The sequence below is a fragment of the Mustelus asterias genome, chromosome 1 (genome assembly GCF_964213995.1).
Source record: "Mustelus asterias chromosome 1, sMusAst1.hap1.1, whole genome shotgun sequence".
NCBI classification, from domain to species: Eukaryota; Metazoa; Chordata; class Chondrichthyes; order Carcharhiniformes; family Triakidae; genus Mustelus; species Mustelus asterias.
In genome coordinates, this window is record NC_135801.1 from 77063529 (window position 1) to 77091033 (window position 27505).

At 42.6% G+C, this 27505-nt stretch overlaps 1 protein-coding gene across 1 annotated transcript in view; it reads right to left on the bottom strand.

Moving 5' to 3' along the window:
* Positions 1-758: 758 nt before the first annotated feature.
* cnot6l (CCR4-NOT transcription complex, subunit 6-like) overlaps positions 759-27505 on the bottom strand; it is a 110202-nt gene continuing 83455 nt past the window's right edge. Inside the window, exons 10-12 of the mRNA XM_078213829.1 lie at positions 27246-27479; positions 26635-26837; positions 759-2241 (exon numbers count right to left, since the gene is read on the bottom strand). Of these exons, the coding sequence (XP_078069955.1) occupies positions 2029-2241; positions 26635-26837; positions 27246-27479 (650 nt within the window). The 3' untranslated portion in view covers positions 759-2028. The remainder of the gene's footprint in view (positions 2242-26634; positions 26838-27245; positions 27480-27505) is intronic.

Below are 27505 nucleotides of genomic sequence, written 5' to 3' on the forward strand. Positions count from 1 at the left end.
TTGCAACAGAGTGTCTCGATTTATTTTATATTGAAAGCAGACAAAATTTGCAGCTTTTAACAGTAGCTTTCCCAAGAACTGTTTTCCTCTTTAATTATAAAAAGAAAGTGACAAATCCAGTAAATGGGCTCCTCTGTAGTTCATATACAACCATTACAGGTAAATTTTAAATTCCATTTTATACAAACTGATCTGGCAAAATATTGGGAGTGAAGTATGGGAAGTTAATATTGCTTAGAGATATTTAAAAAATGTATGAAGGAAGAGTTTTAAGAAGCAGGGTCATCACAAAAAATTTTAAGCACATGTAGCCTTGGGATTTAAAAAGGGTCTAAAAAGTTCAAATTCTTTCACCAAAAGAGAATTCAAAACAAAAAAAGTTTTAGAATTTACTTGGTGCCTCCAGTCTCTCTCATTCTCATTAACTTTATCTTGTTCCATAATTCATGCCCTTAAAGCATGACATCCTTTCAAAGAGACCGTAGAATTAAAGTGCTGATTTAAAACTTCAGATTTCAGACAGACAATCTTAAAGTCATGAATCCAGTCATATAAATATCAAAAGGAGGTTATTAGTAAATTCTATAGCTAGGTCTTGCCCACTTGTAAACGTTATCTGAAGTAATACTAGCATATGTTAAACTAAAAACAGATTTTTTTCACACATCAGAAGATATGCTGTTCTGCTGATTCAGGAAAAGGTTAAACCTGCAACTGAGCTCTCAAAATGCAGTTTTTGTGATGTTGGGGGGGGGGGGTTCACGCTGGACTGATGCACTATACATTGCGTCAATGAAAACCCCATTTCTTTATAAAGTGCAGTAGGTTGTTGGGAGTACAAAACATGAAAATTAGTGACCATTAGATGGTGTTTTAGTACACAGTAATGTTTTAGGTGCTTTACCTGATTTTATGCCCAAATTATTTATGATGCACCTCAATCATTGCTTTTGCATGTTTATTTCACTGTGGAAAAGAAAACGTGTTGACCGATGGATCAACATTGAATTGTACTTCTTGCTGGCTGACAAATGGAGCAGCATGGAGCCACGCCCATGGTCATCCTGCTCCTCTGGAAGGAGCTAATTATTCCAGTTCAACTGGGAAGACAAGGGAGTTTCTTTTTTTCACAAAAACACTTTCTAAGGCAATTTTTAATTCTACAATTCATTTCTATTAGCTTCAATACGTGTTCACTAATCAGTTTGGAAAAACTGGATTTTTTTGTCCGTCTGTTTCGTTCTACAAGTCAATAAGCAATGGGCATCTTCTATAGCGAATCCGAATACGAACCTCATTCCAAACAAAAATGCCAGAACATGTCAAACCAAAATCACAACTGGACAGAACCAACACCCCCACCTCTTCCCCCACCTCCTCCCTTTTGGCTTCAAATTATCTCTCCACTCAAGATCACTCTGATCCTGTCACAGGTAAGTAGGACCTCTGAGAGATGAGGGAAGCTGCTGATTGGTGCTTCTCTTTTCAACTTTGGCCAAAGAATTGAAATGAACCATAGAGTATATGATCGAGTCAGACAAGGAAAACAACAGTAACAGATGGAAAGATACTGAAATGAGCCAACATAATTCCGATGATGTAATATAAATAGATCCAAGGCAACTAGGGTGGGGAAAAGCTCAGAACAGTGTTCTGCCTGTTGGTCTTTGGAGGAGCAATCAATGGCACCATATTGCAAAAGCATGTAATGCTGCTGTTTCATTGCCAGATTATGTACATAATCCAACAGGAAAACACGGACACTTAACAAAAAAATGTTTTTAGAGTTGCAAAAACGTGATCTCCTGTGTCTCCAAAGATCTGAGTAATAAATCGATTTAAGGTTTGCTAGAACCTTAGAGACAATACAGTGAAATAAACAGTATTACTGGAAACATACAGAACACATACATTTTTAAAAAAAGAGAACAAATAAGGTTTTACAGGCCATACTTCACTCCTTCGTACTTTGATTTTACAACTGTACATGTCCATAAAAGCAGGCAGTGCCTCCAGGAGAGGGATCCACTACCTCCTGCTGGGTAAGTGCACACCATTCATTAACGGTGGCAAAGAAAGCTGAAGTTCAAGCTGTATTAACAGTGAGAAGTGGTCAGAAGGGATATGAGGATGTGGGCATCCAGTGATAGAATTTTCCACGAGCCACTGAGGATCCAAAGGGCCAAGAACACCCAGCACGTTCATCAGAGTCTTGGAATAGAAAATGTAGTCGATAACACCCTGAGATACAAAAAGAGAGACCCGATTAACATCAGAGCAACTGTAAAATACCGCAGATGCTGGAAATCTGAAATAAAACAGAAAATGATAGAAGTACTTGGGTCAGATGACCAGAAATCTGAGTGATAAACCTTTGAAAGCAAGTTTCTGTTTGCACCAGTATTAGTGACATTACAGTGAAATAAAGGGCAGAATCTTACAAGAATTTGTGCCAGTTCTGGTGAAAAAAACTCCACAGCTCTATTGGACATTTTCTCTCCGGATCTTGTCAATGTAACTGTCAAAAGAAGTGTGCACAGTTTTTTGCCTTCAGTCTGGCAAGAAAGGGACTCTGAGCTGGGAACTGGCTCCACTGAGATCATGGTGCCATTCTTAAAGTGGAAAAAAATGTAATTCACCCCCCCTCTCAACCACGGAGGAATCTGTGATCTTCCTCTCCGAACCCCGGATCATTGCCTGCATCAGCCCCCTTCCCCTCAATCATCACTGGCGTTCCCATTGCTCAGCTGTCCCCCTCTCCAAAACCACAAATGAGTCCCTACACGCGAGGCTCCCCCCCCCAGAGTCCGCCACAAATACTACCCCCGGCACAGGTTGGTGCCAACTTGTCAGGAGCAATGTCAGGGACCATTGTTCCCCCCTCCCAGGGGCTTTGTACTCCCAGAGGGATCCCCTCGACAGGTGAACCTGTTGTAAACTTCACCAACATGAGGGGGATAAATTTGGTTGGGGAGGGGGGCTTTGTTTATATTTATTGAAATGTACCAAAATCGACCATGATGGGTGTGAACCTGATTATGTCATCAGCAAGGGACGACAAAAATCAGAAATCACGATCTTGCCGACAAGGTTGAGAATTTCCGGATTCGCCAGATTTTGAGTCCCCACCGGCGATCTCATGGATAGAGAGCACAGGTTCAAGATCCTGCCCAAAGAGTAATGCGAGAGACAGAACATTTTTTAAACAAAGAGAACCAAAATGCTTTTACAGGCCATTATTCACTCTTTAACACTTCTATCAAAGCTATTTTCAGCATTTACTATTTTTATTTAATGTTAGGGAGCTGACTAATATGAACATATATTTTTTTCAACACCCTTCTGTGTGTTTGTGATCTTAGCACAGTATTAGTGACTTTGATAGCTCAAGGAAATGGGGAGACTAAGAGGCAGGTTGGTAACTTCCCTTCAGCCAACTATGAGCACATAGACAAGAGTAGCCCAAGTTAACCTGGCCTTTGGATTGGCATGCTTCTCTCTCTCCATATAGGGTAACGCTTTTAAGGATCCAAGGACAGAGCTGACATCATAAAGTTACCATGTTGGATTACCTTAAAATGTTAACCCATGTAGAACTACAGTATTCACTCTCGATTCCACCATTATTAGGTACGTGCTACTGTCCACTAGGTTTATTACTCCTGTTTTTTTCTACTCAGACTATGTTCTGTTCCTCCATTTCTCTACGAGAGAGAGAAGGAACACTCAATAAAGACAGTGACGCCCCCTTTTGTTCTGTACAGGGCCTTGCATTGATCTGTTGCCAAAGTCTCTGGCTCCAGCCTTGAAGAGTTGTCCAAATTGAGGACTACAATCATCTTGACAGCACTGGCAGTCATCTTTGCCATGTTGTATGGTTGTAGATCTGGTTGGAAAAGGTGACACAGGTGAGTGACCATCCCCTTGCTGAATCATAGCTATCTCACGCACTGCCCCTGGCTGAGGTGAAAGTAGAAATGCTCTTGAAATACCATAGCTGGATGTGGCCTCAAGAGCATTCCTTCTTTTTTTGGACACAGCTTCCCCTTTCTACTGCTTATGTTCCTGGATGGGTTCCAGCCAAAAGGAGGGACCGTAAGGACAGCCCACCATGAAAGAGTGTTTTCTACTTAGAGAAGTTCAAAATCCACTCGGCTCTTCGTAACAGTCTGGCAAGATTCCCTTCTGACGCAAACAACTTGAGGTGAGCTCCTCCATAGTACACAATGATTCCACTAACACTTCAAAAGTAAAACAAAAACTTCACCGAAAAAGTCTTCTTCTGATAGGAACATAGGAGGAGCAGGTCATTCAGCCCCTAGATCCTGCTCTGCCATTCAACTAGATCATGGCTGATCAACCACCTTGTGATGATAGCAGTACAATTAATATGGATTATATATTATATTTAAGGGGAATGTTTAAAAAATTCAGGTTTATGCTATAGGTAGTTGGTATGTCTGGAGGGAATGCAGCTCAGATTTTGGGAGAGCAGGATATTTACTCATTTCAACCTTGCAAGTGGTTATAACAAGTAGAATTGATGGACTTTTGTTTACTTAAGTTCATCTGGGATTTCTGACTCGAGTGATTGACAAGGTCATGTGATGATGTAGTTTATGTGCAAAGAGAAAAAGTTTTTGCAGTTTGCAGCTGAAGCCTGATTGAAGTTAGAAGGATTTTGCCGGCTTCTGGAACTGTCTCTGAAAGCTTCAAGACTATCTACACTCATTATAGCAAGTATAGTTAGGGTAACTAAATGTAAACTGACATTTAAGTCACGAAGAGGAATGTTGCTCATTTGGAGCTGAAAGTGATAAGTTAGAAATTAGAGTTGTTACCCTCTTAGTTTTAGATATTGTTCAACCACTAATGATTAAGTTACTTCATTTGTTAGAGTTATATTTAAACTGTGTGATTAAATAAAGTTTGTTTTACTATAAAAGATCCCCACTTGGTTAGTGGAATCATTCCTGGAAGGAAGCATCCTTTCCTCACATTTATGCCAAAATAGAAAAATTGTTGGGGTAGAGTTCAGCATCTTAAAGTAATTTGAGGTTCTGGTCCTGGACCCTAACAATCTCAACACCACTTTTCGGAATTATCCTTGTATCCCTTAACGTCAATAGTATCTAGAAATTTATTGATCTCTGTCTCGAACATGCTCAACGATCGAGCTTTCACAACCCACTCAGAAGTTGAAGAAATTCCTCCTCAATTCAGTCGTAAATGGCTTGCCTCAATCTTGAGATTGTGCCCCCTGGTACGAGAACACCCAGCCAGCCAGGGGGAACATCCTTTCTTATCCTTCCTTATTTGTAAAAACAAATTCAATGAGATTACCTCTCATTTTTCTACACTCCAGGCTCAGCTCCATCAACCTCACCACCCCAGGAATTAGTCTAGTGAACTGCCTTCATGAACATTCCTTCCATGACAACTATATCCTTCCTTAAGCAAGGGGACAAAAATTGTACAAAGTACTCCAGGTACAGTCTCACCAAAGCTCTATACAATTGAAGGAAGACGACATCCTTATTCCTGTACTTAAATTCTTGTGCAATAAAGGCCAACGTACCATTTGTCTTCCAAAACTTCCCAATCGCTCACCATTTAAGAAATACTCTGCACCTCTGTTCCTCTTAAAGTGGATAACTTCACACTTAGCCACATTATATTCCATCTGCTGTCTTTTTGTTCACTCACTAAATTTGTTCAAATCCCCTGAAGTCTCTTTGAATCATTCTCACAACTCGGTTGAAATGCAAATTGTGTCATCTAAAAAGCTGAAAACATTACATTTGGGGTGACCTGAACAAGGTGTACAAGATTACGAGAGACATGGACGGAGTGGATAAGGAGCAGCTGTTCCCCTCAGTTGAAGGGTCAGTCACAAGGGGATATATACGTTCAAGGTGACGGGCAGGTGGTTTGGGGGGGCGGGGGGGGGGGGGGGGGGCGGCGGCGGCATGGATGTGAAGAAAAGCTTTTTTGCCCAGAGGGTGGTGACGGTCTGGAACGCACTGCCTGGGAGGGTGGTAGCGGCAGGTTGCCTCACATACTTTAAAAAGTATCTGGATGAACACTTGGCACATCATAATATTCAGGGCAATGGGCCAAGTGCTGGCAGATGGGATTATGTGGGAGTTCTAATGTGTTGATGCGGACTTGATGGGCCGAAGGGCCTCTTCTGCGCTGTATGATTCTATGTTCCTCATATCCACATCTTTGATACAAGATTGTGAACAGCTGGGGCCCAAGTTCTGATCCTCATGGTACTCCTCTCGTCTCAGACTACCAATCTAAGAATGACCTACTTATTCCAAATATTTTCTGTCCATTGGCCAATCTTCAACCCATGCCAGAAGATGACCTCGTATGCATGTGTTCTAATTTTGTTTACCAACTTCCTATGTGGGACTTCAAAAGAAAGCCTTCTGAAAATCCAAATACACAACATCCAGGGGTTCCTAATCTATATTGCTACATAATATCTTTTTAAAAATTCCCTTTCATAAATCCACAGTGACTAAAGTGTCCAGTTATCACATCCTGTATAATAGATTCTAGCATTTTCCTTCCTACTGACATCAGGCTAACAAGGTCTGGAATTCCTAGGTTTGTTTCTTCTTTCTTAATCAATGGGGTTAATCTGCAAGCCTCCAATCTGCAGGCTCCATTTCAGAATATATTGAATTTGGAAGATGACTGCTAATGCATCCACTATCTCGACAGCCAATTCTTTCAACATTCTGGGATGTAGATGATTGGGTCCCAGGGATTTATCAACTTAGTCTCATTAATTTTTCCAATACTAGTTTTTTAAAAAAACTATAATTAATTTCCTGAGAGATTTCCTGTAACTTCCTCTTTGAGGAAGAAGTAATTTTTAACTTCTCTGCCATTTCCCCATGTTCCATTTTGAAGTCTCCTGTCGCTGACTACAATGGACCCACATTCGGCCTTGCTAATCTTTTCTTTTTTATGTACCTATAGAAACTGTTAGTCGGATTTATTTTACTTGCTAGCTTACATTCATAATACATTCTCCCTTTATTCATTAAATTCTTGGTCTTCCTTTGCCAAATTCTAAAATGGATCCAATCCTCAGGCCTACATCCTCCCTTTTTTGGCAACTTTATAAGGCTCTTTTGATTTAATTCAACTTTTAACATCCTTTGTTAGCAACGGTTGATTCAGTTTCCTTGTTGAGGTAGATGCCTTAAAATGAATGTATATTTATTGTAAAACATGAATTAGTTCTTTAAATACTAGCCACTGCTAGACTACTGTCATACCCTTCAATGTTTTCCCAATTAACCATTACTAACTGTGATGATACTGTGTTATGTTGATATATTTTATGAATAAAGTGGGGTTGCTTTAAGAGGTAGTGTTTTGTTACACGAGTTATTTATCTGGGAAACATGAAACTCAAATGCTGAGAGCAGGATAATAACATATTTTAGCCAGGAAGGTGTTACTTTGGAGAATTAACTGACCTTTTGTCTATTTAAATTCTCCTAGGATTTTAGACTAGGTTGATTGACAGAGTTGTGTGGTTAATGGGAAGAGTTAAGCTTGCAGGAAAGAAAGTAAGTGTTTCAATTTAAAATACAAGCTGTTGCTGCCTGGACTGCCAGAAGAAAGCAGTCTCTCTTTCTCCAGAGGTTTTTTTGAAAGCATCAGGACTGGTAACCCAAGTCAAAGCAAGCATGCCAAACTAAAAGGTTGAAGTCCATAAAAGAAATATTGCTTTTTTGGAACTCAGTGATAGGTTAGCAGTTAAGAATTGTATTTTGTCATGTTTAAGTATTGTTCAATTGTTAAAGTTAAGCTAATTCACTTGTTATAGTTAAACTGTATTGCTAAATAAAATTTGTTTTAATAAAAGCTCCCTGGTTTGTCAGTAGAATTGTGTCTGGAGTGAAACATCCCATCCTCATATTAATGCCAAAGTAGATATATTGTTGGGTTCTAGTCTGGCCTCATAATATACTTTGGGGTTTCTGATCTGTTATCCTAACATAACACTCGTGGGAGCCCCTTGTGCAGCTGGACTCATGTTCAGTTGCATGCATTAGAGATCAGGCATTTACAGGATCTGCAAGGTACAAAATGGCAGATGAGGAGCCACATTAGCTTTAGATGTTGACTGATACACATCTGGTGTCCATGCAACTTGTGGTACAATCATGGCAGGTAAGTCTGTGCTATTTCCTTTATAGTGTGGAGATTAGTGCAGGCTGCACTTTAAGATACTAGGAGCAAGTCAGCTGCCTTTTTTGAAAATTACTTTTGGGTTGCCATGGCACCAAAATCTGCAGCACTATGTAACCCAATTATGTGGCCAGCTTATTGTGCCTGAGCCAGCTGAGCTACCAGTTAGACACTCCATTGTCTGAATTGCTGTAACAAAGCAATTTTCCCAGTCTGGCTTAACAATGAATCTAAAATTTAATTCTTATAGTGTGAAAGGATTACTGCCTGTGCCACGGGAAGGTGAGGGCAGGAATGGAGTGAGGTGGAAGATGAATGTGTGGCTGAGGGACTGGTGCAGGGGGCAGGGATTCAGGTTCCTGGACCATTGGGACCTCTTTAGGGGCAGGGGTGATCTGTATACAAAAAACGGGTGGAACTTGAATCACACGGGGACCAATATCCTGGCCGGTAGGTTGGCTAAAGTTACTGGGGAGAATTTAAACTAGATAGGTTGGGGGGAGGGGAGCTAGAAGAGTTGACTAGGATCAAGGAACTAATTGATGGGGTGGAGGATGCAGGGGTAAGGGGAATTACAAAATTAATGGTAGAGGAGAGGGTGCAAGTGAATGAAGGCGGTAATTTAGATAAGGGAGTAGAGGGAGAGGGTGTTCGCGACTCATCAAAGCGGGTCCAGATAAAAGCTGGAATAAGGACACTTTGCCTGAATGCACGAAGCATTCGGAACAAGGTATATGAGTTGATGGTGCAAATCAGCACGAGTGGGTACGATCTAGTGGCCATTACAGAAACGTGGCTGAAAGGTGACCAGGACTGGGAGATGAATATCCAGGGGTATCAGGCGTTTAGGAAGAATAGACAGGAAGGAAAAGGTGGTGGGGTCGCGCTATTAATAAGAGATAATATCAGGGTAGTACTGAGGGATGACATAGGCTCTGAGGAACAAAACGTGGAATCGTTATGGGTAGAGATGAGGAATAGTAGAGGGAGAAAGACACTAGTAGGTGTGGTATATAGGCCCCCAAATAATAATGTTGAGGTGGGGAGGGCTATAAACAAGCAGATAAGGGATGCGTGTAAAAACGGAACGGCAATAATCATGGGGGACTTCAACATGCACATTGACTGGCAGACTCAAGTCGGTAAGGGTGGAATGGAGGAAGAGTTCTTAGAATGCTGTCGGGATAGTTTCCTTGAACAGCATGTTACGGAACCGACGAGGGAACGAGCTATTTTGGATCTGGTATTGTGTAACGAGGTAGGTAGAATTAAGGATCTTATTGTGAAGGACCCTCTTGGGTCTAGTGACCACAATATGGTCGAATTTCTGATTCAGATGGAAGAGGAGAAAGTTTGGTCCCAAACCAGTGTCCTCTGTTTGAACAGAGGGAAATATGATAGGATGAGGGATGAATTGGCTAAGGTAGACTGGGAGAGCAGGCTGGCAGGTAGGATAGCTGAGGAACAGTGGAGGATTTTTAAGGAGATCCTTTTCAGTTCTCAGCAAAAATATATTCCAGCAAAAAACAAGGATTGTAAGAAAAGGGAGAACCAGCCGTGGATAACGAAGGAAATAAAGGAGAGTATTAAAATAAAAACAGCTGCGTACAGAGTGGCCAAAAATAGTGGAGAAACAAGTGATTGGGAAAAATTTAAGAAACAACAAAGAGAGACTAAGAAAGCGATAAAGAAAGGAAGGATAGACTATGAAGCTAGGCTAGCAATTAATATAAAAAATGATAGTAAAAGTTTTTATAAATATATAAAAAGGAATAGAGTGGCTAGAGTGAATGTTGGACCCTTGGAGGACGAGAGGGGGGAGTTAATAGTGGGAAATGAGGATATGGCTGAGTCTTTAAATAAGTTTTTTGTGTCGGTCTTCACGGTGGAGGACACAAATAGTTTGCCAAATATTAACGATAGAGGGTTGGCAGCAGGAGAAATACTTAATACAATTAATGTAACCAGAGAGGCAGTGCTGGGTAGACTAATGGGACTGAAGGTGGACAAGTCCCCGGGTCCGGATGGAATGCATCCCAGGGTATTGAAAGAAATGTCAGAGGTAATAGTGGATGCGTTAGTGATTATTTATCAAAACTCGTTGCATTCTGGGGTAGTGCCGGTTGATTGGAAAACGGCTAATGTTACGCCGCTGTTTAAAAAAGGAAGGAGACAAAAGGCGGGTAACTATAGGCCGGTCAGCTTAACGTCTGTAGTAGGGAAAATGCTGGAATCCATTATTAAAGAGGAGATAGCAGGGCATCTGGATAGAAATGGTTCGATCAATCAGACGCAGCATGGATTCATGAGGGGAAAGTCGTGCTTGACGAACATGTTGGATTTTTATGAAGATGTGACTAGGGCGGTTGATGGAGGAGAACCGGTGGATGCGGTGTTTTTGGATTTCCAAAAGGCGTTTGATAAGGTGCCCCATAAAAGGCTACTGAAGAAGATTAGGGCACGCGGAGTTGGGGGTAGTGTGTTAAAGTGGATTGGGGACTGGCTATCCGACAGGAAGCAAAGAGTCGGAATAAATGGGTGTTTTTCCGGTTGGAGGAAGGTAACTAGTGGCGTGCCGCAGGGATCGGTACTCGGGCCGCAACTATTTACCATTTATATAGATGATCTGGAGGAGGGGACGGAGTGTAGGGTAACGAAGTTTGCAGACGACACAAAGATAAGTGGAAAAGTGAATCGTGTGGAGGACGGAGAAGATCTGCAGAGAGATTTGGACAGGCTGAGTGAGTGGGCGAGGATATGGCAAATGGAGTATAACGTTGATAAATGCGAGGTTATACACTTTGGAGGAAATAATAACAAATGGGATTACTATCTCAATGGAAACAAATTAAAACATGCTACCGTGCAAAGGGACCTGGGGGTCCTTGTGCATGAGACGCAAAAGCCCAGTCTGCAGGTACAACAGGTGATCAAGAAGGCAAATGGGATGTTGGCCTATATTGCGAAGGGGATAGAATATAAAAGCAGGGATGTCTTGATGCACCTGTACAGGGCATTGGTGAGGCCGCAGCTGGAATACTGTGTGCAGTATTGGTCCCCTTATATGAGGAAGGATATATTGGCATTGGAGGGAGTGCAGAGAAGGTTCACCAGGTTGATACCGGAGATGAGGGGTTTGGATTATGAGGAGAGGCTGAGGAGATTGGGTTTGTACTCGTTGGAGTTTAGAAGGATGAGGGGGGATCTTATGGAGACTTATAAGATAATGCGGGGGCTGGATAGGGTGGAGGCGGAGAGATTCTTTCCACTTAGTAAGGAAGTTAAAACTAGAGGACACAGCCTCAAAATAAAGGGGGGTCGGTTTAAGACAGAGTTGAGGAGGAACTTCTTCTCCCAGAGGGTGGTGAATCTCTGGAATTCTCTGCCCACTGAGGTGGTGGAGGCTACCTCGCTGAATATGTTTAAAGCGCGGATGGATGGATTCCTGATCGGTAAGGGAATTAAGGGTTATGGGGATCAGGCGGGTAAGTGGTACTGATCCACGTCAGATCAGCCATGATCTTATTGAATGGCGGGGCAGGCTCGAGGGGCTAGATGGCCTACTCCTGCTCCTATTTCTTATGTTCTTATGAAAGAAAGCTCTAACTGGGGTTTATGATTTTATGGCCTCAGCATTATCACTTCCCTTCCATATTCATGACGAGGGTGAGGTTAGGGCCAGTCAAGGACAGTAGTGGGAACTTGTGTATGGAGTCAGCAGAGATAGGAGAGGTGATGAATGAATACTTTTCTTCAGTGTTTACCAAGGAGAGGGGCCATGTTTTTGAGGAAGAGAAGGTGTTACAGGCTAATAGGCTGGAGGAAGTAGATGTTCAGAGGGAGGATGCACTAGCAGTTTTGAATGAACTGAAGGTTGATAAGTCCCCTGGGCCTGATGAAATATATCCTAGGATTCTTTGGGAGGCAAGGGATGAGATTGCAGAGCCTTTGGCTTTGATCTTTGGGTCCTCACTGTCCACGGGGATGGTACCAGAGGACTGGAGAACTGCGAATGTTGTTCCTCTGTTTAAGAAAGGGAATAGAAATGACCCTGATAATTATAGGCCGGTTAGTCTTACTTCGGTGGTTGGTAAGTTGATGGAAAAGGTCCTTGGGGATGGGATTTACGACCATTTAGAAAGATGCGGATTAATCCGGGATAGTCAGCACGGATTCGTGAAGGGCAAGTCGTGCCTCACAAATTTGATTGAATTTTTTGAGGAGGTTACTAAGTGTGTTGATGAAGGTCGGGCAGTTGATGTTATATACATGGATTTTAGTAAGGCGTTTGATAAGGTCCCCCATGGTCGGCTTAAGAAGAAAATAAGGAGGTGTGGGATAGAGGGAAAGTTGGCCGATTGGATAGGTAACTGGCTATCTGATCGAAGACAGAGGGTGGTGGTGGATGGAAAATTTTCAGACTGGAGGCAGGTTGCTAGCGGAGTGCCACAGGGATCAGTGCTTTCTCCTCTGCTATTTGTGATTTTTATTAATGACTTAGAGGAGGGGGCTGAAGGGTGGATCAGTAAATTTGCTGATGACACCAAGATTGGTGGAGTAGTGGATGAGGTGGAGGGCTGTTGTAGGCTGCAAAGAGACATAGATAGGATGCAAAGCTGGGCTGAAAAATGGTAGATGGAGTTTAACCCTGATAAATGTGAGGTGATTCATTTTGGAAGGACACATTTAAATGTGGATTACAGGGTCAAAAGGTAGGATTCTGAAGACTGTGGAGGAACAGAGAGATCTTGGGGTCCATATCCACAGATCTCTGAAGGTTGCCACTCAAGTGGATAGAGCTGTGAAGAAGGCATATAGTGCGTTAGCTTTTATTAACAGGGGGTTGGAGTTTAAGAGCCGTGGGGTTATGCTGCCACTGTACAGGACTTTGGTGAGACAACATTTGGAATATTGTGTGCAGTTCTGGTCACCTCACTATAAGGATGTGGAAGCGCTGGAAAGAGTGCAAAGGAGATTTACCAGGATGCTACCTGGTTTGGGGGGTAGGTCTTATGAGGAAAGGTTGAGGGAGCTAGGGCTGTTCTCTCTGGAGTGGAGGAGGTTGAGGGGAGATTTAATAGAGATTTATAAAATGATGAAGGGGATAGATAGAGTGAGCGTTCAAAGACTATTTCCTCGGGTGGATGGAGCTATTACAAGGGGGCATAACTATAGGGTTCATGGTGGGAGATGTAGGAAGGATATCAGAGGTAGGTTCTTTACGCAGAGAGTGGTTGGGGTGTGGAAGGGACTGTCTGCAGTGATAGTGGAGTCAGACACTTTAGGAACATTTAAGCGGTTATTGGATAGGCACATGGAGCACACCAGGATGATAGGGAGTGGGATAGCTTGATCTTGGTTTCAGATGAAGCTCGGCACAACATCGTGGGCCGAAGGGCCTGTTCTGTGCTGTACTGTTCTCTACCTCAAAATAAAACTTATAATTTCGTTAATTTTTGAAAAAAATTGCCTTTTCTACCGAAGTAGGGACTTAATATCCTGTAAACTTGAATCTCAAATCCTTCTGCTTTTTCATTGCACCTCAGAATAACTGATGCTGCTTTTTTCTAAAACCAAAATGCTTTATCACATGTTTAGTGAGACTGCAGTGCCAATCGTCATAATACTTACATTAATCCAAGGCATGCAGCAAATCAAATTCTCTGGGGATGGGGCAATTTCTATTGGTGCACTGTTGCTGATGGCTGAAGAGGCTAATCTGAGACACTTGATCTGCCACAAATGCCTCATATGAAGTAGTTATCAGTGGTCGATGAAGCCTCTGAACCCAGTATGCTGACACACAGACGATGTCTCCATTTCCTGCTGGTGATAGCCAAGTGTTTCCCAGGTGTGGAAATCAAATTTAGGGACTTCATATCACACTTGCAGGCAGCCTTGGATGGAGCTTTCAGCATCCTACTGGTATTCTGTTCTGGTTAACTTGCCTTACAGAAAATCTTTGGAAATACATTAGTCTTCCATCCTTTGAAGGTGCTCAAGCCAGTGACATCGCATCCGCCTGATCAGTGCCAACATACTTCTGAGACTTGCCTATGAGAGAACTGTTGCATTTGTGATTTTAGCCTTCCAAGAATTGCCACCAAGCACACATCACCTTTGGCCCACTTACAAAACATGCATGGGATATCAAGGAGATTGCATTACATCCATCACTTTTTAGCTCAATCCCCACCTTCACAAAACTGTTGATGGCACAGGAGGCTTCTTGGCCTATGTCTGTACTGGTTCTCCAAACAAGCATTATGGCCAAGTGCCATTCCCTTACCTTTTCCCCACACCCCTACATATTGCTTCTATTCAAGTCATCATCCAACATCCCAATTGAACCTGCTTTCCACACAATTGCAGACCTAAACTACTCCATAGAACCATAGAATCCCTACGTTGCAAGAAGAGGCCATTCAGCCCATCGAATCTGCACCAACTCTCTGACAGTGTATTTTACCCAGACCTTCTCCACTGGCCGATCCCTGTAACCCCATACATTTACCATGGCTAGTCCAGCTAAGCTACACATCTTTGGATTGGGGGAGGAAACCCATGCACACATGGAGAGAATGTGCAAGCTTCACACAGTCACCGAAGGCTGGAATTGAATTAGAGTCCCTGGTGCTGAGGCAGCAGTGCTAAACACTGAAAAGTTTTCCCTCACATCATAGTTACTTCTTTTGCAAATCACCTTAATCGGTGCCCTCTCTTGTTGATCCTTTCAGGAGCAGGAAAATTTCTCCCCATGGATTCTGCCTAGCCCACTCATGATTTTGAACATCTCTATCCAATCTCCTCTCAGCCTTCTTCTCTCCAAGGAAAACAGTTCCAACCTCTCCAATCTATCCTCATAACTGAAGTTTCTCATCCCTAGAACCATTCTTGTTAAGGATGTAACAAGCAAAGTGGATAATGGAGATCCTGTGGATGTAGTATATCTGGACTTCCGGAAGGCGTTTGATAAGGTGCCTCACAAAAGGTTAATTCAGAAGGTTAGATCACATGGGATTAGGGGTAATTTATCAGCTTGGATAGGTGATTGGCTGTTGGACAGAAGAAAGAGTCGGGATAAATGTTTTTTTTTCTGGATGGCAGGAAGTAACCAGTTGGGTGCCACATAGTTCGGTCCTTGGGCCCCAGCTATTTACAATCGATATTAATGACTTGGATACAGGGATAGAAGGCTCTATAGCTAAATTTTCAGATGACATAAAAATAGGTGGGACAGTAAATTGCAATGAGGAAATAAGAACCTTACAAATGGATATAGATAGGTTAGGAGAGTGGGCCAAAATGTGGCAGATGGAGTTTAACGTGGATAAGTGTGAGGTCATGCAGTTTGGTCGCAAAAATGGGAAGGCGACTTATTATCGAAATGAGAAGAGACTTCAGAGTGCTCTGGTGCAGAGGGATCTGGATGTCCACAATCATGAGTCACAGAAAACTAGCATGCAGGTACAGCAGATAATAAAGAAAGCAAATGGAATGTTGGCATTTATAGCTAAAGGAATAGAATATAAATGTAAGGAAGTATTTGTTGCAACTATACAAGGCATTGGTGAGGCCGCACCTGGGGTATTGTGCACAGTTTTGGTCCCCGTATTTGAGGAAAGATGTAGTGGCATTGGAGGCAGTTCAGAGCAGGTTCGCAAGATTGATTCCAGAGATGAGGGGTTTGTCGTACGAAGAGAGATTGAACAGTTTAGGCCTATACTCTCTGGAATTTAGAAGAATGAGGGGAGCTCAAATGGAGGTATTCAAGACGATAAATGGTACAGATAAAGTAGACGTGGAGTAGATGCTTCCACTGGTGGGGCATTCTTGGTTGAGAGGTCAGTCTTAGGATAAGGGGTCGCAAATTTAAAACAGAGGTGAGGATAAACTACTTCTCCAAAAGGGTTATGAATCTGTGGAATTCGCTACCCCAAAGTGCAGTGGATGCTGGGACACTGAGTAAATTTAAAAGAGGAGTTAGACAGATTTTTAATTGGTAATGGGTTGAAAGGTTATGGGGGAAGGCAGGAAAATGGGGATGGAGAGCATATCAGCCATGATCGAATGGCAGAGCGGACTCGATGGGCCGAATGGCCTAATTCTGCTCCTATATCTTATGAGCTGCTTCTGCAGGCTTCCAATGTGGTCACATCCTTCCCAGTGTTGCGCCTAAAACTACACAATACTCCATCTGAGTAGCGTCTTGTACAAGGTCAGCATCATCTCTTTGCTCCAGTCATCTATTCTCCTATTAATAAAGCCCAGAATACCATAAGCTTTATTAAATGCTCTCTCCACCTGTTCTGCCATCTTCAATGATCTATGTACATATACACCCAGGTCCCTCTGCTCCTGCAACCCTTTTAGAATTTTAACACATTTCCATGCTCTTCCTACCAAATGCATCACCTCACAGTTCTTGGCATTGAACTTCATCTGCCATTTATCTGCCCATTCCACCAACTTGTCTACGTCCTTTTGAAGTTCTACACCATCCTCTTCACACTAACAACACTTTCAAGTTTTGTGTCATCTGCAAACTTTGAAACTGTTCCCCTGTAGACTAAGATCTAGATCAGGAAAGGCAAGGGTTACAATCCCAACCCCTCGGGAACACTATTACAATCCTTCCTCCAGCCCGAAAAATATCCATTGACCATTACTCTCTGCATCCTATTATTCAAACATTGTTGTATCCACAATCCCACTGTCCCTTTTATTTCATGCGCTGAAACTGTTATCTGGCACTGTATCCAATACCTTCTGAAAGTCTAAGTCCACCACAACAGCATTACCCTCATCGACCCCTTCACCTCCTCAAAAGCTCCAGCTAGTTAAACATGATTTCCCCTTTCGTCTACATTTTTCCGTGTGACTACTAATTTATCCTGAATAATTGTTTCCACAAGATTGCTGCTACTGATGTTAAACTGATTGGGTATAATTACTGGGGCTATTCTTACAACCTTTTTTTGAACAAGGGCGTAATATCTGCAATTCTCTGGCACCTCCCAGAATTTTAGAGAAGACTGAAAGATTATGTCCAGTGCTTCCACAATTTCCATTCTCATTTCCTTCAATATGCCTGGATACATCTCATCAGGTCCCAGTGCTTTGTCAACTTTCAGTGACAGTCTCATCAATTTTGAGCCCTTCTATTGGCAGAACTTTATGGGCGGCATGATGCCTCACAGCACCAGGGACCCGAGTTCAATTCTCGCCTTGGGTCACTGTGTGTGGCGTTTGCACTTTCTCCCCGTGTCTGCATGGATTTCCTCCGGATGCTCCTATTTCCTCCCACAGTCCAAAGATGTGCAGGTTAGGTTGATTCACCATGCTAAATTTACCCTAGTGTTCAGGGATTAGCAGAGTAAATGTGATGTTATGGGAATAGGGCCTGGGATGATTGTGGTCAGTGCAGACTCGATGGACTGAATGGCCTCCTTCTGCACTGTAGGGATTCTATGAACTTCCTGAAGTGTCTCCATGCCCTGGGAAGCATCAACCTCCTGGGTAAAGACAGATACTAAGCATTCATTTAATACCTCAGTCTTGTCCCCTGCCTCCTTGTGCAAATCCCCTTTTAGGTCGGCCCTACTCATCTTTTACCACCGTTTTACATAGAAGACTTGGAGATTCCCCTTTACGTTGGCTGCCAGTCTTCTGTCAATTCCTCCTCACTTCACTAATGTGCTTTTTCACCTTTCTGCTGAATGTTATTTTTCTCTTGGTTCTCAAACTGTATTTTCTACCCGACATGAGCAGTTTTTATTCCCGATTTTCATTTCTATTTTTTTCAATCCAGGGAGCTCTGGATTTGCTTGCCTTAGATTTCCCTTTTAAGGGAACATGCCTTGACTGTTTTAAAAGTAGCCCATTGTTCAGCTAAAGATTTTCCTGCCAACCTTTCATTCCAGTCTAACCAACCCAACTCCATTCTTGCCTCATGGAAGTCAGCTCCCTCCCAGTTAAACATCAATATTCTTTTGCAACTTTAACCTATTTTGGCAGTATGCCAACAGAAGTTGCCGCCAAATTATTGATACATACAGTGAACAGAAGTGGCTCCAGATGTGCACCGTGAGCCAATATTACTCATTTCCACAATCATTCTGGAAAAACTCAATTTTCTCCCCTCCAACCAATTTGAATCCACTGTTATTCATTCCCCCTTAAGTCTTGTACAGCCCAAAAAAAACTATAAAAAGCACAAAGATGAAAATTGAAAAGCGAGTGATTTGACTGTGTAGTTCTCTTTTTGTGGTCAATACATTTATTTTCTTTAGAATTGCTACAGTATCAATGCTTCCTAAAGAAGTTACTTTTTAAAAACTAAAGAGCTACCCCATAGAGCTGGCTTGATGCCAAGACAATCTCAAATAAAACCGCAGGGCCAGCCACATGACAGAATGTAACAAAGCACCAAATTATGTAACTTCAGCAAAGATTATATACAGACTCAGTAAGAAAAACTATCTCAGGCTAAAAAGCTTTGGTGGTCAGGTCACGATTAGGATCCTACTCATAACGCAAGTAACAGAAGGCTGTGCCATCACAACCATTATAACAGCAGTATTTTCTTCATGTCAGTGTGAAGACATTTCAGAATGGAAACTGGAATTTGCACTGCAATTCTGATATGTTTCACCTATAATGGTGAGGCACGGATTTTCACCCACGACGCTTTTCACATCGAGGTACTGATCACTCTGTCATGCTGCTGCAGGGATAAACAAAACACAGGAAATTGCAGAGAGAGAGGACGACGGTCAATCACTCCCTCGAAACGCAAGAGACAATCTTCTTGCAGACCTGGCCATTACCTTTGGCCAAGATGCAAACAGTCCCTGGTCAAAGAAAGGGGGTCACAGGAACGGCTGTGTTTCTGTGATCTATGGTGCCACTCATCTTTTAATCCTTTCATTTATCCTGATGCACAGCCCGTTAACACCTGATCTTGGAGTGAAAGCTCGCTATTATGTCCTGGGAAGATTGCTGGTTAGGTTTTGGGGCAAAGTAGCCAGTAAGTCATGAATATCCTCAAATGGAAAGGAGGAGTTGGAGGCAGCCAGGGTGCAGCCAGGTCCTCAATATGCCGATTTGGTCAGTGAGCAGGCTCTTGATCTGGCAAAAGCATTGTAGATAATGACCGCCAACCTGATTACAGTTATAGACAACAGATTTAGCTTTCTGGCACAGAATTTCAGTGCTAAGAATTTCAGAACTAAGAAGCTTGAGGAAGTGGAGGAAAGAATCCTTATTGTCAAGAATGCAGCTCCCTTTTCAATCCTTGAAAAAAAGTTACATGGTATGTCAGATGTCCTGATCATCTGGACAGCCAGGGCCGAAGTGTCCATATAACCGGCTTTCCAGGAGCCGAGGAGCACCTCACTAAATCTTCTGAGAATTGGCTATCACGTTTTCTTAATCGCAACATGAAAGCTAATTTTGAAGGGGCAGATCGTATCCACTTGAGCCCTGATCCCTGCCAGCAATCTAACCTTTTCATAGCTTTGGTTGCGAAAGATTTTGATGAAGCTGGAAAGTGTTTGAAAGCTTTCTGAATGCAATTTGTCCTGCTTCATCCTGCTACCCTGAGGGCAACATCTGAAGGATCCTTAAGGCTGTTCGATAATCCTACAAAGGCTTTGGCCTCTTGAAACTCAATAGGTGACATTAATTTGGAGAAAGTGTGTTATTTATCATGTTGACACGCAAATTTCACCTGTTATCCTTCGAAAACCAGGATTGTCCATTTGTTTATAATAGAATTCATCTCTCAGCGTGTTTCTTTAATTACTCAAAACTTTAGATACAGATTTGACCCTACTATCACAGCTTCACAGCTCCAGGGTCCCGGGTTCGATTCCCGGCTCGGGTCACTGTCTGTGTGGAGTTTGCACATTCTCCTCGTGTCTGCGTGGGTTTACTCCGGGTGCTCCGGTTTCCTCCCACAGTCCAAAGATGTGCGGGTTAGGTTGATTGGCCAGGTTAAAAATTGCCCCTTAGAGTCCTGGGATGCGTAGGTTAGAGGAATTAGCGGGTAAAAATATGTGGGGGTAGGGCCTGGGTGGGATTGTGGTCGGTGCAGACTCGATGGGCCGAATAGCCTCCTTCTGCACTGTAGGGTTTCTATGTTTCTATGATACTATGTCTCTGTTATGCCAGGGGTGCAAAGTGGCCCGGGGATCACCTGCACTGCTTCTGGTCCTGTTTTAAAATTAAATCTTTGTTGTTTAATATCCTTACAGAGCTCGAGTTTGTTGGGAGTGCACTGGGTAGATTGCATGACACTCGGACTGAGAATATTTATCCATTTTTGTTAAAATCCCTGCATTTATAATGGTGGTGTTTCTTACCTTGTATCCTTTACTCGTGTCATGGTCAATATGGGTAGTGCCACTGTGAGGAGGTATGTGGGTGGTTTGGTGTGGGGGTTGCACATATGGCCCAACGAGTCTTCATAGCTAGAGTAAAACCCCCTTGCAACTATTGGTGTCACAGAGTTTGTTTCTGTATTTTTGTTATTTTGGATTCAAAAATTCTCTGATGGATCCTGTAAAAAGTGCAGACAGAGCACATATTCTGGGAGAAGACACTGTTTTGTATCAATGGTGCCCCTGACATAGCTGGAGATGGGGGAAGTATACTTTGGTGCGTCGCTAAGCGCAGTGTGCGAATATTTGGCTGATCAGCCTTTTCTATATCCGTGTCAATATCCTATGTTTTCCTTGGTCGAGTATGCAATGACAAAGAACAATACAGCACAGGAACAGGCCCTTCGGCCCTCCAAGCCCACGCCGCTCCCTGGTCCAAACTAGACCATTCTTTTGTATCCCTCCATTCCCACTCTGTTCATGTGGCTATCTAGATAAGTCTTAAACGTTCCCAGTGTGTCCGCCTCCACCACCTTGCCCGGCAGGCCCCCACCACCCTCTGTGTAAAATACGTCCTTCTGATATCCGTGTTAAACCTCCCCCCCCCCCCCTCACCTTGAACCTATGACCCCTCGTGAACGTCACCACCGATCTGGGAAAAAGCTTCCCACCGTTCACCCTATCTATGCCTTTCATAATTTTATACACCTCTATTAGGTCACCCCTCATCCTCCGTCTTTCTAGTAGCTACTTGGAAAATTCTGGAATGCAAGTTACGTGACTCTGCCTCTAGTATCCTGTAAGCGAGGGCATGAATCGTTCAGCCATGTGCTCAAGGTTTACCTTATTATCCTGCTTTCCCCCAATCTCTGAAACATCCTTTCATTGTCTGCATCTTTGGAGGCGCTCTTTGTAATAAATAATGGACAATACACACCAACTACATTGATGCTCTCGTCTCTTTCCGTATATGTGGAAAATGATTTTGCTGTACTGTACCAACCCTTGAGGTTTTGTGTTGTTTGTAAAAAAAAAAATCAGAAAAACCTTCAATAAAAATTTAAAAAGGGTGAAAAGCAGCTCAGAAAGGAGACTCATCACCAGCAAAAAAATGTAACAGCAAAGCTGCAGATAATGTTAATTACCTGCTGAGATGCATCAAGCCAATAGTACAAATCAAAGTTGAAAAGAAGATTAAGTGAAACAGGTGGTAGTACTTAAATGGTATCCAGCCTGGGTTGCAAAAATGTTGTCTGCATGAGAAAGGAGATCCAAGACATAGGGTAACAATTTAACGATCCTGGAAAAAGACGACTTTGAGAGAGACAGTGTTAGGAAATACACAAACACACTGTGCCAAAGGGCTCCTTTTGTGCAGTAATTCCAAGAGTCTCAATTTAAAGACAATGAGAAAGTGCCACTAGCAGTATTAATAGAAAAGGTTTCATTGGAGAGGCCATAAGACATAGGAAAAGTAGGCCATTCGGCCCATCAAGTCTGCCTCGCTATTCAATAAGATCATAGAAACATAGAAAACTACAGCACAAAACAGGCCCTTCGGCCCCACAAGTTGTGCCGAACATATCCCTACCTTTTAGGCCTACCTATAACCCTCCATCCTATTAAGTCCCATGTACCCATCCAGGAGTCTCTTAAAAGACCCTATTGAGTTTGCCTCCACCACCACTGATGGCAGCCGATTCCACTCGCCCACCACCCCTGTGTGAGAAAAACTTCCCCCTAACATTTCCCCTGTACCTACCCCCCAGCACCTGAAACCTGTGTCCTCTCGTAGCAGCCATTTCCACCCTGGGAAAAAGCCTCTGAGAGTCCACCCGATCTATGCCTCTCAACACCTTATATACCTCTATTAGGTCTTCTCTCCAAGGAGAAAAGACCGAGCTCCCTCAGCCTATCCTCACAAGGCATGCCACTCAATCCAGGCAACATCCTTGTAAATCGCCTCTGCACCCTTTCAATCTTTTCCACATCCTTCCTGTAATGAGGCAACCAGAACTGAGCACAGTACTCCAAGTGGGGTCTGACGAGGGTCTTATATAGCTGCATCATTATCCCCGGACTCCTAAACTCAATCCCTCGATTGATAAAGGCCAGCACGCCTTCTTAACCACCTCCTCCACCTGCGGGACCGATTTTAGAGTCCTATGGACCCGGACCCAAAGGTCCTTCTGATCCTCTACAGTACTAAGAGTCTTTCCCTTTATATTGTACTCCTTCATCCCATTCGACCTGCCAAAATGGACCACTACGCATTTATCAGGGTTGAAGTCCATCTGCCACTTCTCCGCCTAGTCTTGCATCCTATCTATGTCCCTCTGTAACTTCTGACATCCCTCCAGACTATCCACAACCCCACCAACCTTTGTGTCATCGGCAAACTTACCAACCCATCCCTCTGCTTCCTCATCCAGGTCATTTATGAAAATGACAAACAGCAAGGGTCCCAGAACAGATCCCCGGGGCACACCACTGGTGACCGACCTCCAATTAGAAAAAGACCCATCTATACACACTCTGCCTCCTTTGGGCAAGCCAGTTCTGGATCCACAGGGCAGCAGCCCCTTGGATCCCATGCCCTCTCACTTTTTCTAGAAGCCTTGCATGGGGGACCTCATCGAACGCCTTGCTAAAATCCATATAAACCACATTTACCGCTTTCCCTTTGTCAATGTGTTTAGTCACATTTGCGAAGAACTCCACCAGGCTCGTAAGGCACGATCTGCCTTTGACAAAGCCATGCTGAGTATTCTTGAGCATACTAAACATCTCTAAATGCTCATAAATCTTGTCCCTCAGGATCTTCTCCGTCAGCTTACCAACCGCTGAGGTTAGACTCACCGGTCGGTAATTTCCTGGGCTATCCCTATTCCCCTTCTTGAAAATAGGAACCACATCCACATCATGACTGATTAGCTATGATAATCCTCAACTCACCCACCTTATCTTCATAACCCTCGATTTCCTTACTGATTAAAAATCTGTATATCTCAGTCATGAACATCCAGCCTCTATGGCCCTCTGCGGTAAACAATTCCACAGATTCATTACCCTCCGAGAAGAAATTCATCCTCATCTCAGTCTTAAATGGGTGATCCTTTACTCAGATTGTGCCCTCTGGTCCTTGACTCTCCCATAAGGGCAAACAATCCTAACTCAAGGGAGTACAAGCCCAACCTCTTCTCATTAAATGAAAGGTCATTGGTTAGAGATATGAAGGGTCACCTAGCTGACAGAAAGCAGTAGTGTAGGCACCAAAGCTATAAAGCACCATACCAAAAGAAGATATTGGGTCAATTCATGGTGTGAAAACAATAAAGACACTTTGAAAATCTGAAATAAAAAGTGCTCAAACCACCTTTGTTAACAAGGTTTAATGAAAGCTAAATCATGCTTGACAAATGTGCTCGAGTTCTTTGAGGACATAACCAGCAAGGTGGATAGGGGGAACTTGTGGATGTGGTATATCTAGACTTCCAGAAGGTGTTTGACAAGGTGCTGCATAAAAGACTGATTTAGAAGAGGAGGTCACAGGGGATTGGGGGTAGCGTACTTGATTTGATTGAGGATTGGCTGGCTGACAGAAAGCAGAGAGTCGGGATAAATGGGTCCTTCTTTGGCTGCTGAAATGTAACTAACGGGGCGCCGCAGGGGTCAGTCCTCAGACGTCAACTGCTTACAATCTATATAAATGATCTGCAAGCAGGGACAGAGTGTAACATAGCAAAATTTGCGGATGATACTAAAATAGTTGAGAAAGCAGTCAGTGAAGAGGATATAAAGATTTTACAGATGGATTTAGATAGATGAGGAGAATGGGCCAAAATCAGGCAGATTGAGTTTAATGTGGATAAATGTGAAGTTATCCATTTTGACAGAAAAAATAGAAAGGCAAATTATCTAAATGGAAAGTAGATTCAAAATGCATCCAGCCAGAGGGATCTGGGTGTCTTTGTTCATGAATCACAGGAAGTCAGTACACAGATATACATGTCATTAAAAAAAAGGCCAATGGAGTGTTGACATTTATTGCAAAAGGACTGGAGTATAAAAGTAGAGAAAATTGTTGCAATGGTATCGGGTGTTGCTGAGACCACATCTGGAGTATTGTGTCCAGTTTTGGTCTTATTTGAGGAAGGATGTGGTGGCATTGGAGGCAGTTCACCAGATTGATTCTGGGGCTGAAAAGGTTGAAGTAACGAGGAGACATTAAACAGTTTGGGTTTATAGTCGCTGGAGTTCAGAAGAATGAGAGGGGATCAGATCGAGGTATATAAAATTCTAAAAGAAACTGATAGAGTAAACGTAGAGCAAATGTTTCCTCTTACGGGACAATCTAGAACAAGAGGTCACGGGTATAGGTTGAGAGACGGGAGATTTAAAACAAATGAGGAACTACTTCTCGCAGAGGGTGGTGAATTTGTGTAACTCGCTGCCGCACAGCATGGTGGAATCGTTTTGAGGAGGAGATGGATATATTTCTAATAAACAAAAAGGGAAATGGGGAATGGGGTTGGAAGGTGGATTTGAGACCAGGGAGAGATCAGTCATGATCTGACTGAATCACGGAGCAGACTAGAAAGACTGAATTTGCCTACTTCTGGTCCCAATTCCTATGTTTCCTGTATTGGAAATATGCTGGAGGTTAATACTCCCATTGCAAAGGAGAAAGATAAGATTGTGTTCACTGTAGCTTGGAACGAGCTGGAGAGCAGGAAACTCAAAAAAAAAGTTAGTGTAGAATTTGGAGGGGAAGATATAGTGGTGATCCATAGGCAGATCAGAATGCTGCTCATGTCAGAGCTATTCAGTTTAGGTCGTCACCCAAAACAATTACAGTCTATAAATGACAAAAAAAATTTGCAATTTGTCTCACGTGGCAAGGTACAGTGAAGGCTCTGGAGAATGCTTTATGAAGCAGGAGGACACTATTATATGACATAGCTGCATAGCAAAATGCTGATGGTGGAAAAAAAAAGGGCCCAATGATAGGACTGTAATTGGTAATGGATGTGTGCAAGGTTATTATAGAAAGGGGCGATACATCATGATGGGTTGCATATGCTAGCTATAGAATGATATTGGCAAAATTGCTGAGCAGGCCATCCGCCTACCCCTCAACTCCGCAGTAGCACATGCAGGAGGAGGAGGTAGCAAGAGTGGGATAAAACTGGATTATATAATGAACTAAAATGTTGATTCTAATATAGGTCTCAATAAAATGAGAATATTAAAGCCATGCAAGATAATTAAAGCAATGCGCCAGACCACAATTGTTTTTAATACACAGGAAATCTCAGAGACCTGAAACACAGGTACATTTTTGCACGAATCGTTCCATTAACAAGCTAGAAGACAACTGTTCAAAAATATTATTTTGAGTCTAATTTTATCTTGTTTTTATTACAGAATGTAGAATTTCATTCAAAACCAGTGGTGGGTCACATGTGGCCCATCTGGATTCTGAGTGTGGCCATGACACATTTTTGATCATTGCCGACATGCAGGATTGCCATGTTCTTCTGATTTGTCCACGTAGTTCTTTTCCCACCCCCACTGGTTTGACTGAAGTGATATACACACAAAGCAAGCGGAGGTGAGGTGCATGCTGATTGCACGTAACATTGACTGAGGGCCGTCTGTTCCCTCTGCTTCCGAAGCACGACTATTTATTTTCTTTTTACCATTTGAAATTGGTGATAGTTCTATTAATATGAATTTTAAAACATTTTCTATAACTTATGAAATATTTGGTATGTATTCAATCTTATTCATGGGGTCATGGTTAGACAACAAGTCTGGTTTCAATCTTGCGGCCCACTGAGATGGAGGGCCACTCATGTAGCTCATCCACTAACCTAGGTTGCCTATCACTGTTCTCCACCATCACAAGCCCTACTAAAAATATCAAAATACAGCAGTTAATCATCCTTGCAGCTATTAACTGTGAAAAAGATCAGCATCATCTGCAAATATTCGACAAGCCCAAGCCACAGTGCAACCTACCACTTACCTTGAAGTCAAAAGTGTAATTTGTGTAAGGCATCAAGTTGCTTTCATAAGCGCTCTTTAGCTGGAAATCATGAGTAATTCTGCCATCAGAAGTTCCATTCTTCCCATTACAGCTGAAGTTCATCAAACACTCATTATACCTCAGCTCCTTGAAGTCTTTGTGATTCTGTGCAACACCTCCAGTGCTCAAGTATTCCACAACACCTACACAACAAATGGAGTCAGTACAGTTGATAGGTTGGACATACTGGTAAATTTGGTTTGCAGCTTGTATTACAACAGCTCCTGTGCTGTGTTATGTCTTAGATACACAGCAATTTAACATTAACTTCATAAAGCACTTATTAAAATAATGTTGCAGCTAATTACATTGTATAAATTGAATACATTAACCTTTAATTCTATTTTGATTATCTTTTTCCGAAAAGGCACATTGTCAATGAGGGGAAGCGCACTTAAACTAAATTGGATTGGACTTGCTAAGGGCACCGATTTCAACTGTGTGGAACAAACAGTGGGCCTTACTCAAAATCCTATGTACAGGGTTTGTTTTACAAGTCAGCAAGCATAGTACAGATACTAGTCATTGTAAGTTATCTTTGATGGTCTTACCTGAATCTGGCAGTGAATTGAGATCTGCACACAGCACCAATGGGATGCAGTTAGGGTCTGCAGAAGGGCAACTTGGCCTAAGAGAAGCTGCTGACTTCTCCAGAATAGTTTTGAGTTCAGAAATAATCATCACGGTTTGGATGAGCTTCACATCAGAGTATTCAGGGTCCCAGTGCATATGTGCATTTGCCACAAGAATTAGCTGCTTTTCTGTTCCATGAAGTGGCTTCACACCTGAAAGGAGTGTCACTTTTAATCTA